The sequence below is a fragment of the Ictalurus furcatus genome, chromosome 2 (assembly GCF_023375685.1).
Source record: "Ictalurus furcatus strain D&B chromosome 2, Billie_1.0, whole genome shotgun sequence".
NCBI lineage: Eukaryota > Metazoa > Chordata > Actinopteri > Siluriformes > Ictaluridae > Ictalurus > Ictalurus furcatus.
In genome coordinates this window covers 36,880,678-36,894,139 of record NC_071256.1, presented here as the reverse complement: position 1 = coordinate 36,894,139, position 13,462 = coordinate 36,880,678, and the positions used below count along the sequence as shown (strand labels likewise).

General features: G+C 41.4%; 2 protein-coding genes across 3 annotated transcripts; both read left to right on the top strand.

The window, feature by feature from the left end:
- Window positions 1–231: 231 nt before the first annotated feature.
- Window positions 232–12,779, top strand: LOC128603259 (toll-like receptor 5). Of its 2 annotated transcripts, none has more exons than XM_053617570.1 (2): window positions 232–837; window positions 9,769–12,779. In XM_053617570.1, the coding sequence occupies exons 1-2, from the start codon at window positions 692–694 to the stop codon at window positions 12,419–12,421; spliced, it is 2,799 nt and encodes a 932-aa protein (XP_053473545.1). In that variant the 5' UTR covers window positions 232–691; the 3' UTR covers window positions 12,422–12,779. The 2 variants fall into 2 exon arrangements, with proteins under 2 accessions (XP_053473545.1, XP_053473553.1); XM_053617578.1 differs by lacking the exon at window positions 232–837 and adding an exon at window positions 6,487–7,206.
- LOC128603273 (toll-like receptor 5) lies at window positions 972–3,744 on the top strand. Its single transcript, XM_053617588.1, has one exon. The coding sequence runs from the start codon at window positions 1,554–1,556 to the stop codon at window positions 3,495–3,497; it is 1,944 nt and encodes a 647-aa protein (XP_053473563.1). The 5' UTR covers window positions 972–1,553; the 3' UTR covers window positions 3,498–3,744.
- Window positions 12,780–13,462: the final 683 nt, after the last annotated feature.

Genomic DNA, 13,462 nt, shown 5'->3' with positions numbered 1-13,462 from the left:
TAAGGCCTGAACCTCGTCGTCGGTCCATCGGTCGTATTTTTTAAGCAACTCCGATTGTGTTGATCTGAATCGCAATAAACAAGCGTTACTATACGCACCACGACCGACTTTTAAAAACGGTAGTTGATATAAAATGCTGCATGCGCTCAACCAATCAGCATGTTCAGCGCACAAGTCCCACCCCCCCCCCCAAAAGTTCCCGAACTTTGAAAAGGTACCACCTCCCGAGTAGGGACTTTCAGAGGAGGAAATATTTTACTCTGAACTTAATTTAGACCCTGCGGTGAAAACACATCGAGTACCTCCAAAAGTTCCTAGTTCCTGGGGAAAGTTCCTGCAGTGGAAACGCAGCTATAATTAGGCAATGAAGAACAATCACCGGTCAAGATAAGACAGACTTTGTCGGTTTAGAAAAAAATGGCCAGTCGCTTGAGAGCTGAAAGTGTTGACTCTAGCCAACACCTTCACACCAGTCAGATTCGAGAACTCAAAATTAAAATAAATGAAACCAGTTGAATCAAACAAATACAAGACAAAATGCCACAAGACCACACGCTTCATGTCTGCACAAGCAGAACTTTTCTGTGTGTAGAGTTTTGCCTCACTGGCTTTTCTTTTTTGAATTTGACCCTGAAACCGCAGGTGATTATGAAACCAGTGTAAACATGTCCTGCAAGAAATTGAGAAAAACATGTCCACACATCCTCAAATGGAATTCCCAGGATTACATATGCGGAGACTATTTATTAAGACTCAGTGGGAAAGTTTTTCTACAACCCTTCTAAACGACTGCAAGATTTTCCAGGACATTTTTCAGTTGTCTGGAGGAAAATTAAGGTAAGAAATTATCATTATTATTATTATTATTATTATTATTTTAACCGTTCATTAATCTTTGTAATAATAGTCACATACTTTGCATGCAGTTGTACAGTACAGTTTAGATTATGGGCTTGAACAAGCAGAATATACTGTACATAGCATAAATATTGTTGGTCATAGTTAATAACCATGAAAATAAGACTGATATAGGACATGTCATGTACGCTTCAGTCTAGAATCCAATGGAAACCCCCAAAAAAGTCGAGCATGCAGGAGGTTTTTACTTTCATGCAGTCTCAATGTTATTTTATTAGTGAACTTTTCAGCCCCCCACACTGACAGACTAACATTAGAGCGAGAGAGCGAGAGAGAGAGAGAAATCTACATTAGAGGCAACTTTTCTATTTAGTGTTTATGTTAATGATGAATTAATTAGTGTTAATGTCACTGATATTGATCATGGAACTGTAATTAAAATTTACAGTCCTTAATGTGAGATACTGTTTGGTCACACTTTTGGTATCTGCTTTATTCTGGTCTTGGGTGGGATGAGCATTAATTACTGTGTGAGTGGGTGGAAGTAAGATTTAAAACAACAGTAACAAAAAAACCCAAAAAAAAAAAAACAGTCGCGCACACACCTCTGGTAAAAGGATCAATGTGGAACCAGAAGTGAGTGCATTTTCTACACATCATTTTAAGTTTCTTTGTTTGTTTGCAGGTGTCTCGGCATGGCAAGCGGACCCAGTTTGATTTGGGCACTTCTTAATCTTTGCATCTGTTTTCTGCTGGCAGAATCTACTTCAAAATGCTTCATTAAAGGTGATGAAGCCTATTGTGCCCTGAAAAACCTGTATAAGGTGCCAGTTTTGCCTCCCTATATAACTTACTTGGATCTAACCTTAAATTACATTAGTGAAATCCATGAGAAATCCTTCTATGGTTTGGAAGCGCTACAAATCCTAATGATCCAGCAACAGGAAAGACGACTTGTCTTGAGAAATAATGCCTTTAGTGGACTGTCCAATCTGACACGACTTGATCTGGCATACAACAAAGACCTACAAGTGGATCCAGGAGCATTTAATGGATTATTCAACCTTCGGGTACTCAATCTTACAGAGTGCAAGTTAAATGGCTCTATTCTTTCAGGAGACTACCTGAGACCTCTGGTGTCGCTGGAGCAGCTTTCACTATCTGGAAATAATATACTTAAAATCCGTCCCGCATCTTTCTTCGTCAACATGAGCAAACTGCATATCGTAGACATCTCTCGTAACTGGATTAACAGTTTTTGTGAAGAAGATTTGTTCCATTTCCAGGGGAAACACTTCACTCTCCTCAAACTGCACAATATCAAAATGACTGACATGACTCCGTATTGGTCTGGATGGAATAAATGTGGAAACCCGTTCAAGAACATGTCTATGACGCTGCTTGATTTGTCTCAAAACGGCTTCAGCGTTGACGTCGCAGTGCTGTTCTTCAAAGCAATCAGAGGAACCAAAATTCACACTCTGATCCTTAATCACAGCGGCAGCATGGGAAAGGGAGTTTGGTACAACAACCAGAAAGACCCAGACCAGAACACATTTACGGACTTGTCCGAGAGTGGCGTTAAGGCTCTGGATCTGTCCAATGCTAGAATTTTTGCTCTTAGAAATTCGGTATTCCGTCATATGCCAGATCTGGAGGAAATCTCATTATCTGCTAATTCAATCAACCAAATTGAAAGAGATGCTTTTTATGGACTGGACAATTTAAGAACGCTCAATCTGTCTCATAACCTTTTGGATAAAATTGATTCCGGAACATTTAAAAATGTACGAAGTCTTGAGACACTGGATTTATCTAATAATAACATAAGAATACTTGGGTCTGAGTCATTTCAAGGACTGCCCAATTTGGTTCACCTATCTCTCTCTGAAAATTCATTACAGTATGTACATACATTAGCACGCCTTCCACAGCTCAAAAAGCTCTTCTTAGACAGTAACAAAATCACATCCCTGTATGGCCTTCCAAGACAAGCAAGAAACGTCACAACGATTGATTTGCGGAACAACAGATTGAGAAATGCCGAGGACGTCTACACCATATTAGTGGAATTCCCCAATATTGAAACGATTTTTCTTGGAGGCAACGTGTTTTCATGGTGTGTTCTTAATGCTAAATATTCCGTTTCACCTTTAAACAAGGTACAATTTCTCGACCTCCACATGACCGGCTTGCAGAACCTCTGGTTACAAGGACGGTGTCTCGACATGTTTGACCACCTTCACCAGCTGCAGACGCTTCTTCTTCAGCAAAACATGATACATTCTCTTCCCAAAGACATTTTCAAAGGACTCACCTCGTTAAACACTTTAGATTTATCCTTCAATTCCCTAACCTACATACCTAACGATATATTTCCTAGAAGTCTGAGGATACTCAAGCTTGCTCACAATCATCTCGGTTCTGTTGATCCACAAGCCTTCAGCACGCTGACCACATTAGAGTTGTTTGGAAACCGCTTTCTGTGTGATTGTACCCTGAGAGACTTCCAGAGATGGTTGAGTCAGACGAATGTGAAAATGTTTACCCCTGCTGGGAAACTGACATGTGCGTATCCCGAACAGCAGCGAGGAAAGTCTCTTCTGCATGCTGCATTGTGCAAGGACAAAAAGTATTGAAAAGAATGAAAGAGTATATATATATATATATAGAGAGAGAGAGAGAGAGAGAGAGATGTTTATTTCTTATTGATAATTATTGTGTGAATTTAACCCATGATGTACAAACCTGCTCATAAATATGTTCTAATATGTAATAATCGTCTCCTATGGTATCACTACTAATGTAATAGCGATGCTGACATGAACCTGTTCACTGTCTGACATTATAAGGAATAAAACACAACAGCACATGCTGTTTTAGGAATGTATTAGAACAAGCACATTGATATAAACCTGTTAAGAGACACCGTAGGTTCCACTTAAATATGGCGATGTCCATTAAACCTTAAGAAAAGAAAAGCATCCGGTTGGCTCCATAATGAGCCCCATGTTGGGTGGAGTCTCAGGTTGGGCAGAAGAGTCCTGCTTGGTAAAGCCCTATGTCAGACAAAACTCTGCTGGACAAAGCCTCATGTCGGACAGGGCTGGACAGAGCCCCATGCTGAACAAAAAATTCCTTATGGGTAAAGCCCCATGTTGAGTAAAGCTGCTGCTGGTTGGACAGAAGCGTCAATATGGACAAAAATACTACTGTGCAAACCCCCCCCCCCCCCACCACTCCATTTATTTATATAATTTTAAGTTAAAATGTCGAAATTCATATGAAAAAACAACATGAGGTATGTGAAAATACATGTGAAGAAACACGTAGAATTTCACACGTGTATATCCAAAAACATTTGGCGTTTTTTTAACAGACAACATTAATAACAACATGGCCTCAGACAGAATTAACTCGAGAGGATATCACATTTGACTTGTGCTATAGGCTAATATCTAGTGATTTTTTTGGCTGGAGCAACTCCATTCCATAATTGGTTGAAAAGTTGAAAGTTGACAAATCTTCAATGAACTTAATAATGGAACAAACTGATTTTTGCCCCCGGCGGGCTGCTGTTAGGGCTTGTTTTAGTTCCTATTTTTGACCACTAGGTGTAACAATAGCTCTACCGGATGAAACAGTGTACTGAGCACACTACCTCAGTGATCCTGAAAGGCGAGCAAATCAACAGGACCATCGGCGTATATCGTTGGTCACACAAAAAAAACGCTGGTAACTCAAAAGAGGTCATTAGTATTTCAACATCATTTAAAATGTACCAAGATGTGAGTGAGGAATTGCTGACATACTGAATAAAGTTGATAGATGTTGTAGGTATGAATTGTTTTGATGAAATCCATGAAAGATCGATTTTATGGTACTAACAGATGTTGAATTATGGAGTGAAATCAGAGTCGCCAGAACCTGAACGTTTCAAACCTGACACTGGAGACTCCTTTTTATAAATGTTAAATAAACATCTGCTTAAACGTCTGCCCCATGGTTGGTGAAGTCTGATGTTGGGCGGAATCCTTCTGCTGGGCAAAGCCCCATGTTGATTAGAAAACTCTGCTAGGTAAGACTCAGGTCGGGAAGAAGTTTCCTTCATGGCAAATCCACATGTAAGTCAAAGCCTCATGTTGGCCAAAAGCCTCCTGGTGCAATAGGTCAGAGCCCCATGTTGGACAGAAGTCCCTGGTTAACCAAAGCACCACGTTGAGAAAAGGCCTCCTACCTGATAAAGCCCCAGGTTTGGATGTATGATGTATGTACTTGGCCAAATCCCCAATTTGGTGACATGGTTCCTAGAGGGCAAAATACCATGTTGGGAAGAAGCCTCGTGATGGACAATGCAATATACTGGGCAGAAGTTGGACAGAACCTGCTTAATGACTGATGCTTAATGACTGATGTATAAGGTTGGGTTCTGTCCCACCTGCCCCTATGGACGAGCCTCTACTGAATAAATTGCAATAAATTCATGTAAACATCTCAATTTTATTGATGAAATCCATGAGAGAAAAATAAATTTTATGGTATGGTTGAAATAGATGTTGAATTATGACACAAACCAGAGTCAGCAGAACCAGAACCATCTGTTTCCATACTGCTTATCCTACACAGGGTCACAGGAGCCTAACCTGGGCCCAGCTGTTCAAAAAAGTTCATCTGGATCAGAATGATCCGGATTTGAAAATCTCATGTTTTGCTATCCAGGATCAAGTAAAAATCTTACTCTCGTGTCGGGTTTTCAAAGCTACTTTGGATTGGATCACCCTGATCCAGATAGATACACACCTTTCAAGATGACCAAATCCGGATTACTGGTGCTCTAATTCAGATTACACCCAGGGTATACATACCCAGGGGTATATACTACACGATACAAACGTTGTATTATTTGATTAATTGTTTTATTACATTTTGTTCCTGAAATACTCCCTGAATCCACCCTTCTGCTGGGATCAGGATCATCTAGATTATTATTATTATTATTATTATTATTATTTTTATATCAGGTATCCCAATCCTTCTAAAACGTTTTGAACAACACATACTGAAGGTTTGATCCAGATCAAAAGAAAGATTGGATTACATGATCTAATCTGATTTCAGAATCCTTTCTTCTTTTGAACAATCCATTTTCAAGATTAGATTCAATCCGACAGCCAAAATCTGATCAGATTACTTCTGAACACCTGGGCCCAGGTGTTCAAGAAGTTTAATCCGGATCGTTCTGATCTGATTCTGATTTGAAAATACCATGTTTTGCTATCCAGGATCAAGTAATCCATTTTACTTTTGTGTCGGGTTTTCAAAGCAACATTGGATTAGATTAGATCACCCTGATCCAGATACAAACCTTTCAGGATGACCAAATCCGGATTACTAGTGCTCTAAATCAGACTACACATCACAATGTAGATTACTAGCAATGTAAAGAACAACAGGCAGGGTTAGGGATAGGGTTAAGGTTAGGGTTAGACTACTTCTGAACAACTGGACCCTGGATTTCAGATAGTTCAATTCAGAATCCATCCATCCATCCATCTTCTATACCGCTTAATCCTTTTCAGGGTCACGGGGAACCTGGAGCCTATCCCAGGTACACCCTGGACAGCGTGCCAATCCATCGCAGGGCACACTCACACACACACTCACACACCCATTCATACACTACGGACACTTTGGACATGCCAATCAGCCTACCATGCATGTCTTTGGACTGGGGGAGGAAACCGGAGTACCCGGAGGAAACCCCCGCAGCACGGGGAGAACACGCAAACTCCGCACACACAGGGCCACGGTGCGAATCGAACCCCCGACCCTGGAGGTGTGAGGCGAATTCAGCGCCCCAATTCAGAATCTATGTATTCAAATGTCTTAAGATTCACGCTGAACATTTTTTCAACAACAACACGTTTTTCTTTCAAACACGACAAGATCAGGTTCAGGTTCTGCTGACTTTGGGTTTGCAGCACAGTGATCAGATCCGACTTTAGTTTGCCCCTTTCAGCACTGTCCCTTTTCTAGACCTCATATCCTGTTAGAAACAGCTGGGCGTTGCGAAACAGGAGAACGTGAAGAGCAAAGTGGGAAGCTCGAGAAGGAGAAGAAGAAGGAGGACGAGTAGATAACGATTTCGCCATTCCGAGCGGATGTGGATGTTTTCTGTGCTGAAACGCGCTCATTTCCGTCGGGCACGAGCTCGAACGGAAGTCCCAGGTTTACACTCCTACAGGTTCCCAACTGTTTACCGAAACCACCCGGGACCTTTCCACCCTTACAGCGTCACTCCTTCAGGGACCGAGATTTAACACCGAGCTGGAGAGGAACACTGATTCGGTAAGACTCTAAACATCAGACCTGTGCGTGTTTACAGCCTGTCATTACCAGTTATCATAAACGCACGTGCGAACTTTCAACAAGATTAAAGTTGTACGGTGTGTTTTAATGTGTTCGCTCTGCGCATGCGCGGTATCATCCTCTTTCCATACGCGGCTGCATGACAGATAAGTGTGCATGCATGCATGCATCCGAGCAGAGGTGTTAAACCTGGGTTTCACAGTTTGGGTAACCGTTTAAGATCATAACATTTCGATTAACATGCTTGACATTGTGCAACATGTAGTCCTAATTCCTGAGTTTAGGTTTTAATTGACTTGATGTTGGACGTCCAATATTGGCAGATATGAGGACATTAAGGGACCGTCATATAACCAACTGTGAAGTGTTCAGCTAGGTGTCAGCTATACAGCTTAGATTTTTGATACTTTAATTAAATAAATGATTAACTCATATGCGCCTCACACCTCCAGGGTCGGGGGTCAGATTCCCACCGTGGCCCTGTGCGTGCGGAGTTTGCGTGTTCTCCCCGTGCTGCGGGGGTTTCCTCCGGGTACTCCGGTTTCCTCCCCCAGTCCAAAGACATGCATGGTAGGTTGATTGGCGTGTCTAAAGTGTCCGCAGTGTATGAATGGGTGTGTGAGTGTGTGTGTGATCGGCACCCTGTCCAGGGTGTACCCCGCCTCGTGCCCGATGCTCCCTGGGATGGGCTCCAGGTTCCCCGTGACCCTGAAAAGGATAAGCGGTGTAGAAGATGGATGGATTAACTCGTATGTAAAAATTGCCATGAATTTCATTACCCAATGGGCTCATACACAAAATATACCACAATTTAAAGCTCAGTAGCATTTGAAGGGAATGACTTACAGTCACAAAACCAAATGGAAAGTGTTCATGTAGGTGTCAGCTATAATGCACACCTTTTAGATTAAAAAAAATATATATATATTTAATGCCAATAGGTGGGCTAGATACAATAAATTGACCCTAGTGTCTGTGTGCATGGTGGAAGGGACTGGTGTCCCATCCAGGATATACTGTAGCACTCAGTAATGATACCGAAACTATTGGAACGGCAAGGCGAATTCATTTGTTTTTGCTGTAGACTGAGGACATTTGGGATTGAGATCAAAAGATGAATACGAGAAGAGAGTTTAGATCATGGCACATTTTGTGTCAGACCACCCACATTTTGTCTTCCAGTTTACAGAGAAATGCATCCAAATGAATCAGGAGGAACTATCATGCAGCAAGACAGTGATCCAAAACACACCGCCAACTCAACAAAGGACTTTATCAGGGGGAAAAGTGGAAGGTTTTAGACTGGAAATGTCAATCAGCAGATCTTAACCCAGTCGAGCAGCCTTTCACCTCCTGAAGAGGAGCTTGAAGGGAGAAACCCCTCCAAAACAAACAACAACTGTGGTAAAAGCCTGGAAAAGCTTCACAATAAAAGAAACCAACAGTTTGTTTATGTCAGTGAGTCACAGGCTTCACTCCAAGCAATGGGAAATTCAACCAAATATTAAGTGTTATTTGCTTTCATTTACTTCAAGACCGATCTGTTCCTATATTTATGCTCGCCTAAAAATTGGCTGGTCTGATACAAAAGGTTCTGTGTTTTAAGTTGTTAAATGGGTCTAGATGTAAATACCAGGAAATAAAAGCTGAAATCCTACACTCTCGTATCATGTCCATCTTTTGATCTCAAACCCAAATGTCTTCGGTGTAGAGCACAAACAAATGAACGGCCTTGCCGTTCCAATAGTTTCGGAGGGGGCTGTAAATGAATCATATTTCTTAATACCACAGCACTGTTTAAGGCTGGACTCTGATTGGTCAGTAGGTGTTGATTAATAAATCCATAACAGCTCATTCACAGGGACATGTATGGTGGATGCTCCATCCATCCATTTTCTAGACCGCTTATCCTACTGGATCACAGGCAACCTGGAGCCTATCCCAGGGAGCATCGAGCACAATGCGGGGTACACCCGGGACGGGGTGCCCAATCCATCGCAGGGCACAATCACGCACACACACACACACACACATTCACACACCCATTCATACACTACGGACACTTTGGACACGCCAATCAACCTACCATGCATGTCTTTGGACTGGGGGAGGAAGACAAAAACATTCAATGGGTCATGCAAATTATTTGGTAAGGAGACATTTCTTTAACATTTAACATTCTGGAAGGAGTCTTTGTAACAGTCAGAGGTAAAGGTGTTGCGTTTCTGCTACAGGAACTGCTACTTTTGGACGTATGTGGATATGAAAAGGATTGATGTAAATGTTTAGACTTTTCACCCGTTTTTATACTGCCAACACAACGAGGGTTATAACTTGTGTTCTCACACTTTCTGTATAAAATATGAAGTTTTAAAGATAAAACAGCATTAAACAGAAAAATTTTGTCCATATGTGGCAAGTTCTTCATGTTAATAACCTCCAGAATAGACGGAAGTCTATGTTAACCATAAATATATGCCCATACAGTAAAAATACCAGAAGTGAGTGCATGTTATTCTAATGACGTTTGTTTGTTTGCAGGTGTCTCGGCATGGCAAGCGGACCCAGTTTGATTTTGGCACTTCTTAATCTTTGCATCTGTTTTCTGCTGGCAGAATCTACTTCAAAATGCTTCATTAAAGGTGATGAAGCCTATTGTGCCCTGAAAAACCTGTATAAGGTGCCAGTTTTGCCTCCCTATATAACTTACTTGGATCTAACCTTAAATTACATTAGTGAAATCCATGAGAAATCCTTCTATGGTTTGGAAGCGCTACAAATCCTACTGATCCAGCAACAGGAAGGACGACTTGTCTTGAGAAATAATGCCTTTAGTGGACTGTCCAATCTGACACGACTTGATCTGGCATACAACGACGACCTACAAGTGGATCCAGGAGCATTTAATGGATTATTCAACCTTCGGGTACTCAGTCTTACAGAGTGCAAGTTAAATGGCTCTATTCTTTCAGGAGACTACCTGAGACCTCTGGTGTCTCTGGAGCAGCTTTCACTATCTGGAAATAATATACTTAAAATCCGTCCCGCATCTTTCTTCGTCAACATGAGCAAACTGCATATTGTAGACATCTCTCGTAATGGGATTAACAGTTTTTGTGAAGAAGATTTGTTCCATTTCCAGGGGAAACACTTCACTCTCCTCAAACTGCACGATATCAAAATGACTGACATGACTCCGTATTGGTCTGGATGGAATAAATGTGGAAACCCGTTCAAGAACATGTCTATGACGCTGCTTGATTTGTCTCAAAACGGCTTCAGCGTTGACGTCGCAGTGCTGTTCTTCAAAGCAATCAGAGGAACCAAAATTCACACTCTGATCCTTAATCACAGCGGCAGCATGGGAAAGGGAGTTTGGTACAACAACCAGAAAGACCCAGACCAGAACACATTTATGGACTTGTCCGAGAGTGGCGTTAAGGCTCTGGATCTGTCCAATGCTAGAATTTTTGCTCTTAGAAATTCGGTATTCCGTCATATGCCAGATCTGGAGGAAATCTCATTATCTGCTAATTCAATCAACCAAATTGAAAGAGATGCTTTTTATGGACTGGACAATTTAAGAACGCTCAATCTGTCTCATAACCTTTTGGATAAAATTGATTCCGGAACATTTAAAAATGTACGAAGTCTTGAGACACTGGATTTATCTAATAATATCATAAGAATACTTGGGTCTGACTCATTTCAAGGACTGCCCAATTTGGTTCACCTATCTCTCTCTGAAAATTCATTACAGTATGTACATACATTAGCACGCCTTCCACAGCTCAAAAAGCTCTTCTTAGACAGTAACAAAATCACATCCCTGTATGGTCTTCCAAGCCAAGTGAAAAACATCGAAAGCATTAATTTGCAGTACAACAGCTTAAATAATGCCGAGAACGTCTACACCATATTAGTGGAATTCCCCAATATTGAAACGATTTTTCTTGGAGGCAACGTGTTTTCATGGTGTGTTCTTAATGCTAAATATTCCGTTTCACCTTTAAACAAGGTACAATTTCTCGACCTCCACATGACCGGCTTGCAGAACCTCTGGTTACAAGGACAGTGTCTCGACATGTTTGACCACCTTCACCAGCTGCAGACGCTTCTTCTTCAGCAAAACATGATACATTCTCTTCCCAAAGACATTTTCAAGGGACTCACCTCTTTGTATCATTTAGATTTATCCTTCAACTCTCTAACCTATATACCTAATGGCATATTTCCTAAAAGTCTGGGGATGCTCAACCTTGCTTACAATCATCTCGGTTCTGTAGATCCACAAGCCTTCAGCACGCTGACATTCATCAGTCTGCATGGGAACCACTTTCTCTGTGCTTGCGGTCTGAGAGACTTACAGACATGGTTAAATCAGACAGATGTGCAGCTGTCTTACCCTGCTGAGGAACTGATGTGTGAGTTTCCCGAAGCGCTAAGAGGGAAGCCTCTCCTCCATGCTAAACTGTGTGAGGACGAAGAGGACGAGAAGAGCATCGAGGAGCTGAAGCTCACACTTTTCATCTGCTGCACCGTACTTACTATACTGACCACAACAGGGGCTATCGTATTTGTCCGGCTGCGTGGCTACTGCTTCAAGCTTTACAGAAAGGTGTTTGTTAGATTCGTGGAGGGAAGCTCGAAATTGCCCGATAAGGATGACTTCATGTACGACGTCTACTTATGTTTCAGTTCCAAAGACATGAAATGGGTGACAAAGGCACTGTTGAAAAAGCTAGACACACAGTTCTCTGATCAAAACGACTTACGTTGCTGCTTTGAAGCACGGGACTTCGTACCAGGAGCCGATCATCTATCTAACATGCATAATGCTATCTGGAAGAGTAAGAAAACGTTATGCGTCTTGTCCAGAGAGTTCCTTAAGGATGGCTGGTGCTTGGAGGCCTTCAATCTTGCCCAGACTAAAATGCTGGAAGAGGTCCGGGATGTCTTACTGGTGCTTCTAGTGGACAACATACCACAATACAGGTTGATGAAATACGAAATAGTCAGGACCTACCTTCAGACCAGGAGGTACCTCTGCTGGCCAGAGGATAGCCAGGACTTGGAGTGGTTTTACAACCATCTTAAGCAAAGTATATTAAAAGACACCAAAATCAAGCAAGTGAAAAAAGACGTTGAAACAAACCACAACGTGACAAACTGTGAAGCAGTAACTGCTTTTTAATCCATGGATATATCAGTGGAAAGATATACCAAAAACATGGAAACGTACACCAAGTTGTGAATGTATTAGGTACTTAGATCGATGTACCTATAAAACTGGCAGCTTAATATGAATTGAAGATACAGTATATCCATTAGGTAAAGAATATAACATGCCACCCTGACGTTGATTACAGCACATACCACAGTGATTTATTCTGTTCGTACCACAACAATTTGCCAACGCTCACGTTTATCAAAGAACAAGCGTGGTGCTTTGGATCCTATTTAATGTTGTTTAACATCTGTAAAACAAGTTACTTCCTATTATTGCAGATGTTGTAGCAGCAATAAACAGTCGTTCTTTCACCAGTCTCTGTTTTTTTTTCCCCTCTCATGAAGTTGATAAGACCAAAAAAAAAAAAAATGTATAGTGTTACAGAAGTTACAGAGAAACTGCAAAGTGTAAACTCATCTGTCCTGTAGATGTCGGAAAACGTAAGGTCAATTTCAAAATCCTCACTAAATATTCAATGGCATTTTAGTCAAGAGGTTGTCTAAGCTATACCAGCGACTTCACCTTCTTTTTTTTTAGAAACCAGTATTGGAGTTATTTTGTCTGCATATTTGAGGTTGTTGTCTTGCCGAAACGATCATCCAGCTTCAGCTGCACGTTTCCTTCGAACGCATTTAAGAACAAGTATATGAAGGTGCGTGACCTGCGTCTAAATGGCAGTTTGACTCTTAATTACGGCAGCAGCATGGGCAAGGCGGTATCAAAGACCCGGACCAACGTGCATCCGAGGACGTATCCGAGAGTGGCGTTAAAATTCTGGATCCGTCCAGAGCTAGCATTTCTGCTCTTAAATATTTGGTATTCTGTTATATGCCAGATCTGGAGGAAATCTCATTATCTGGTAAGTTAATCAACCGAATTGAGAGAGGAGCACTGTATTTTAAACATACTTGATCTCTCACATAACGTTTGCCAAATCTGGTTCACCTATCTCCTTACGATATGTACATACATTAGCATGCCTTCCTGAACTCGAAAAACTTTAAG

Bases quoted from the DNA above. Each gene is read 5' to 3' on its own strand.
- LOC128603273 (XM_053617588.1), top strand. From the start codon at position 1,554: ATGGCAAGCGGACCCAGTTTGATTTGGGCACTTCTTAATCTTTGCATC.
- LOC128603259 (XM_053617570.1), top strand. From the start codon at position 692: ATGTCCACACATCCTCAAATGGAATTCCCAGGATTACATATGCGGAGA. The intron at 838-9,768 runs GTAAGAAATTAT...GTTTGTTTGCAG, and splicing joins TTGTCTGGAGGAAAATTAAG to GTGTCTCGGCATGGCAAGCG.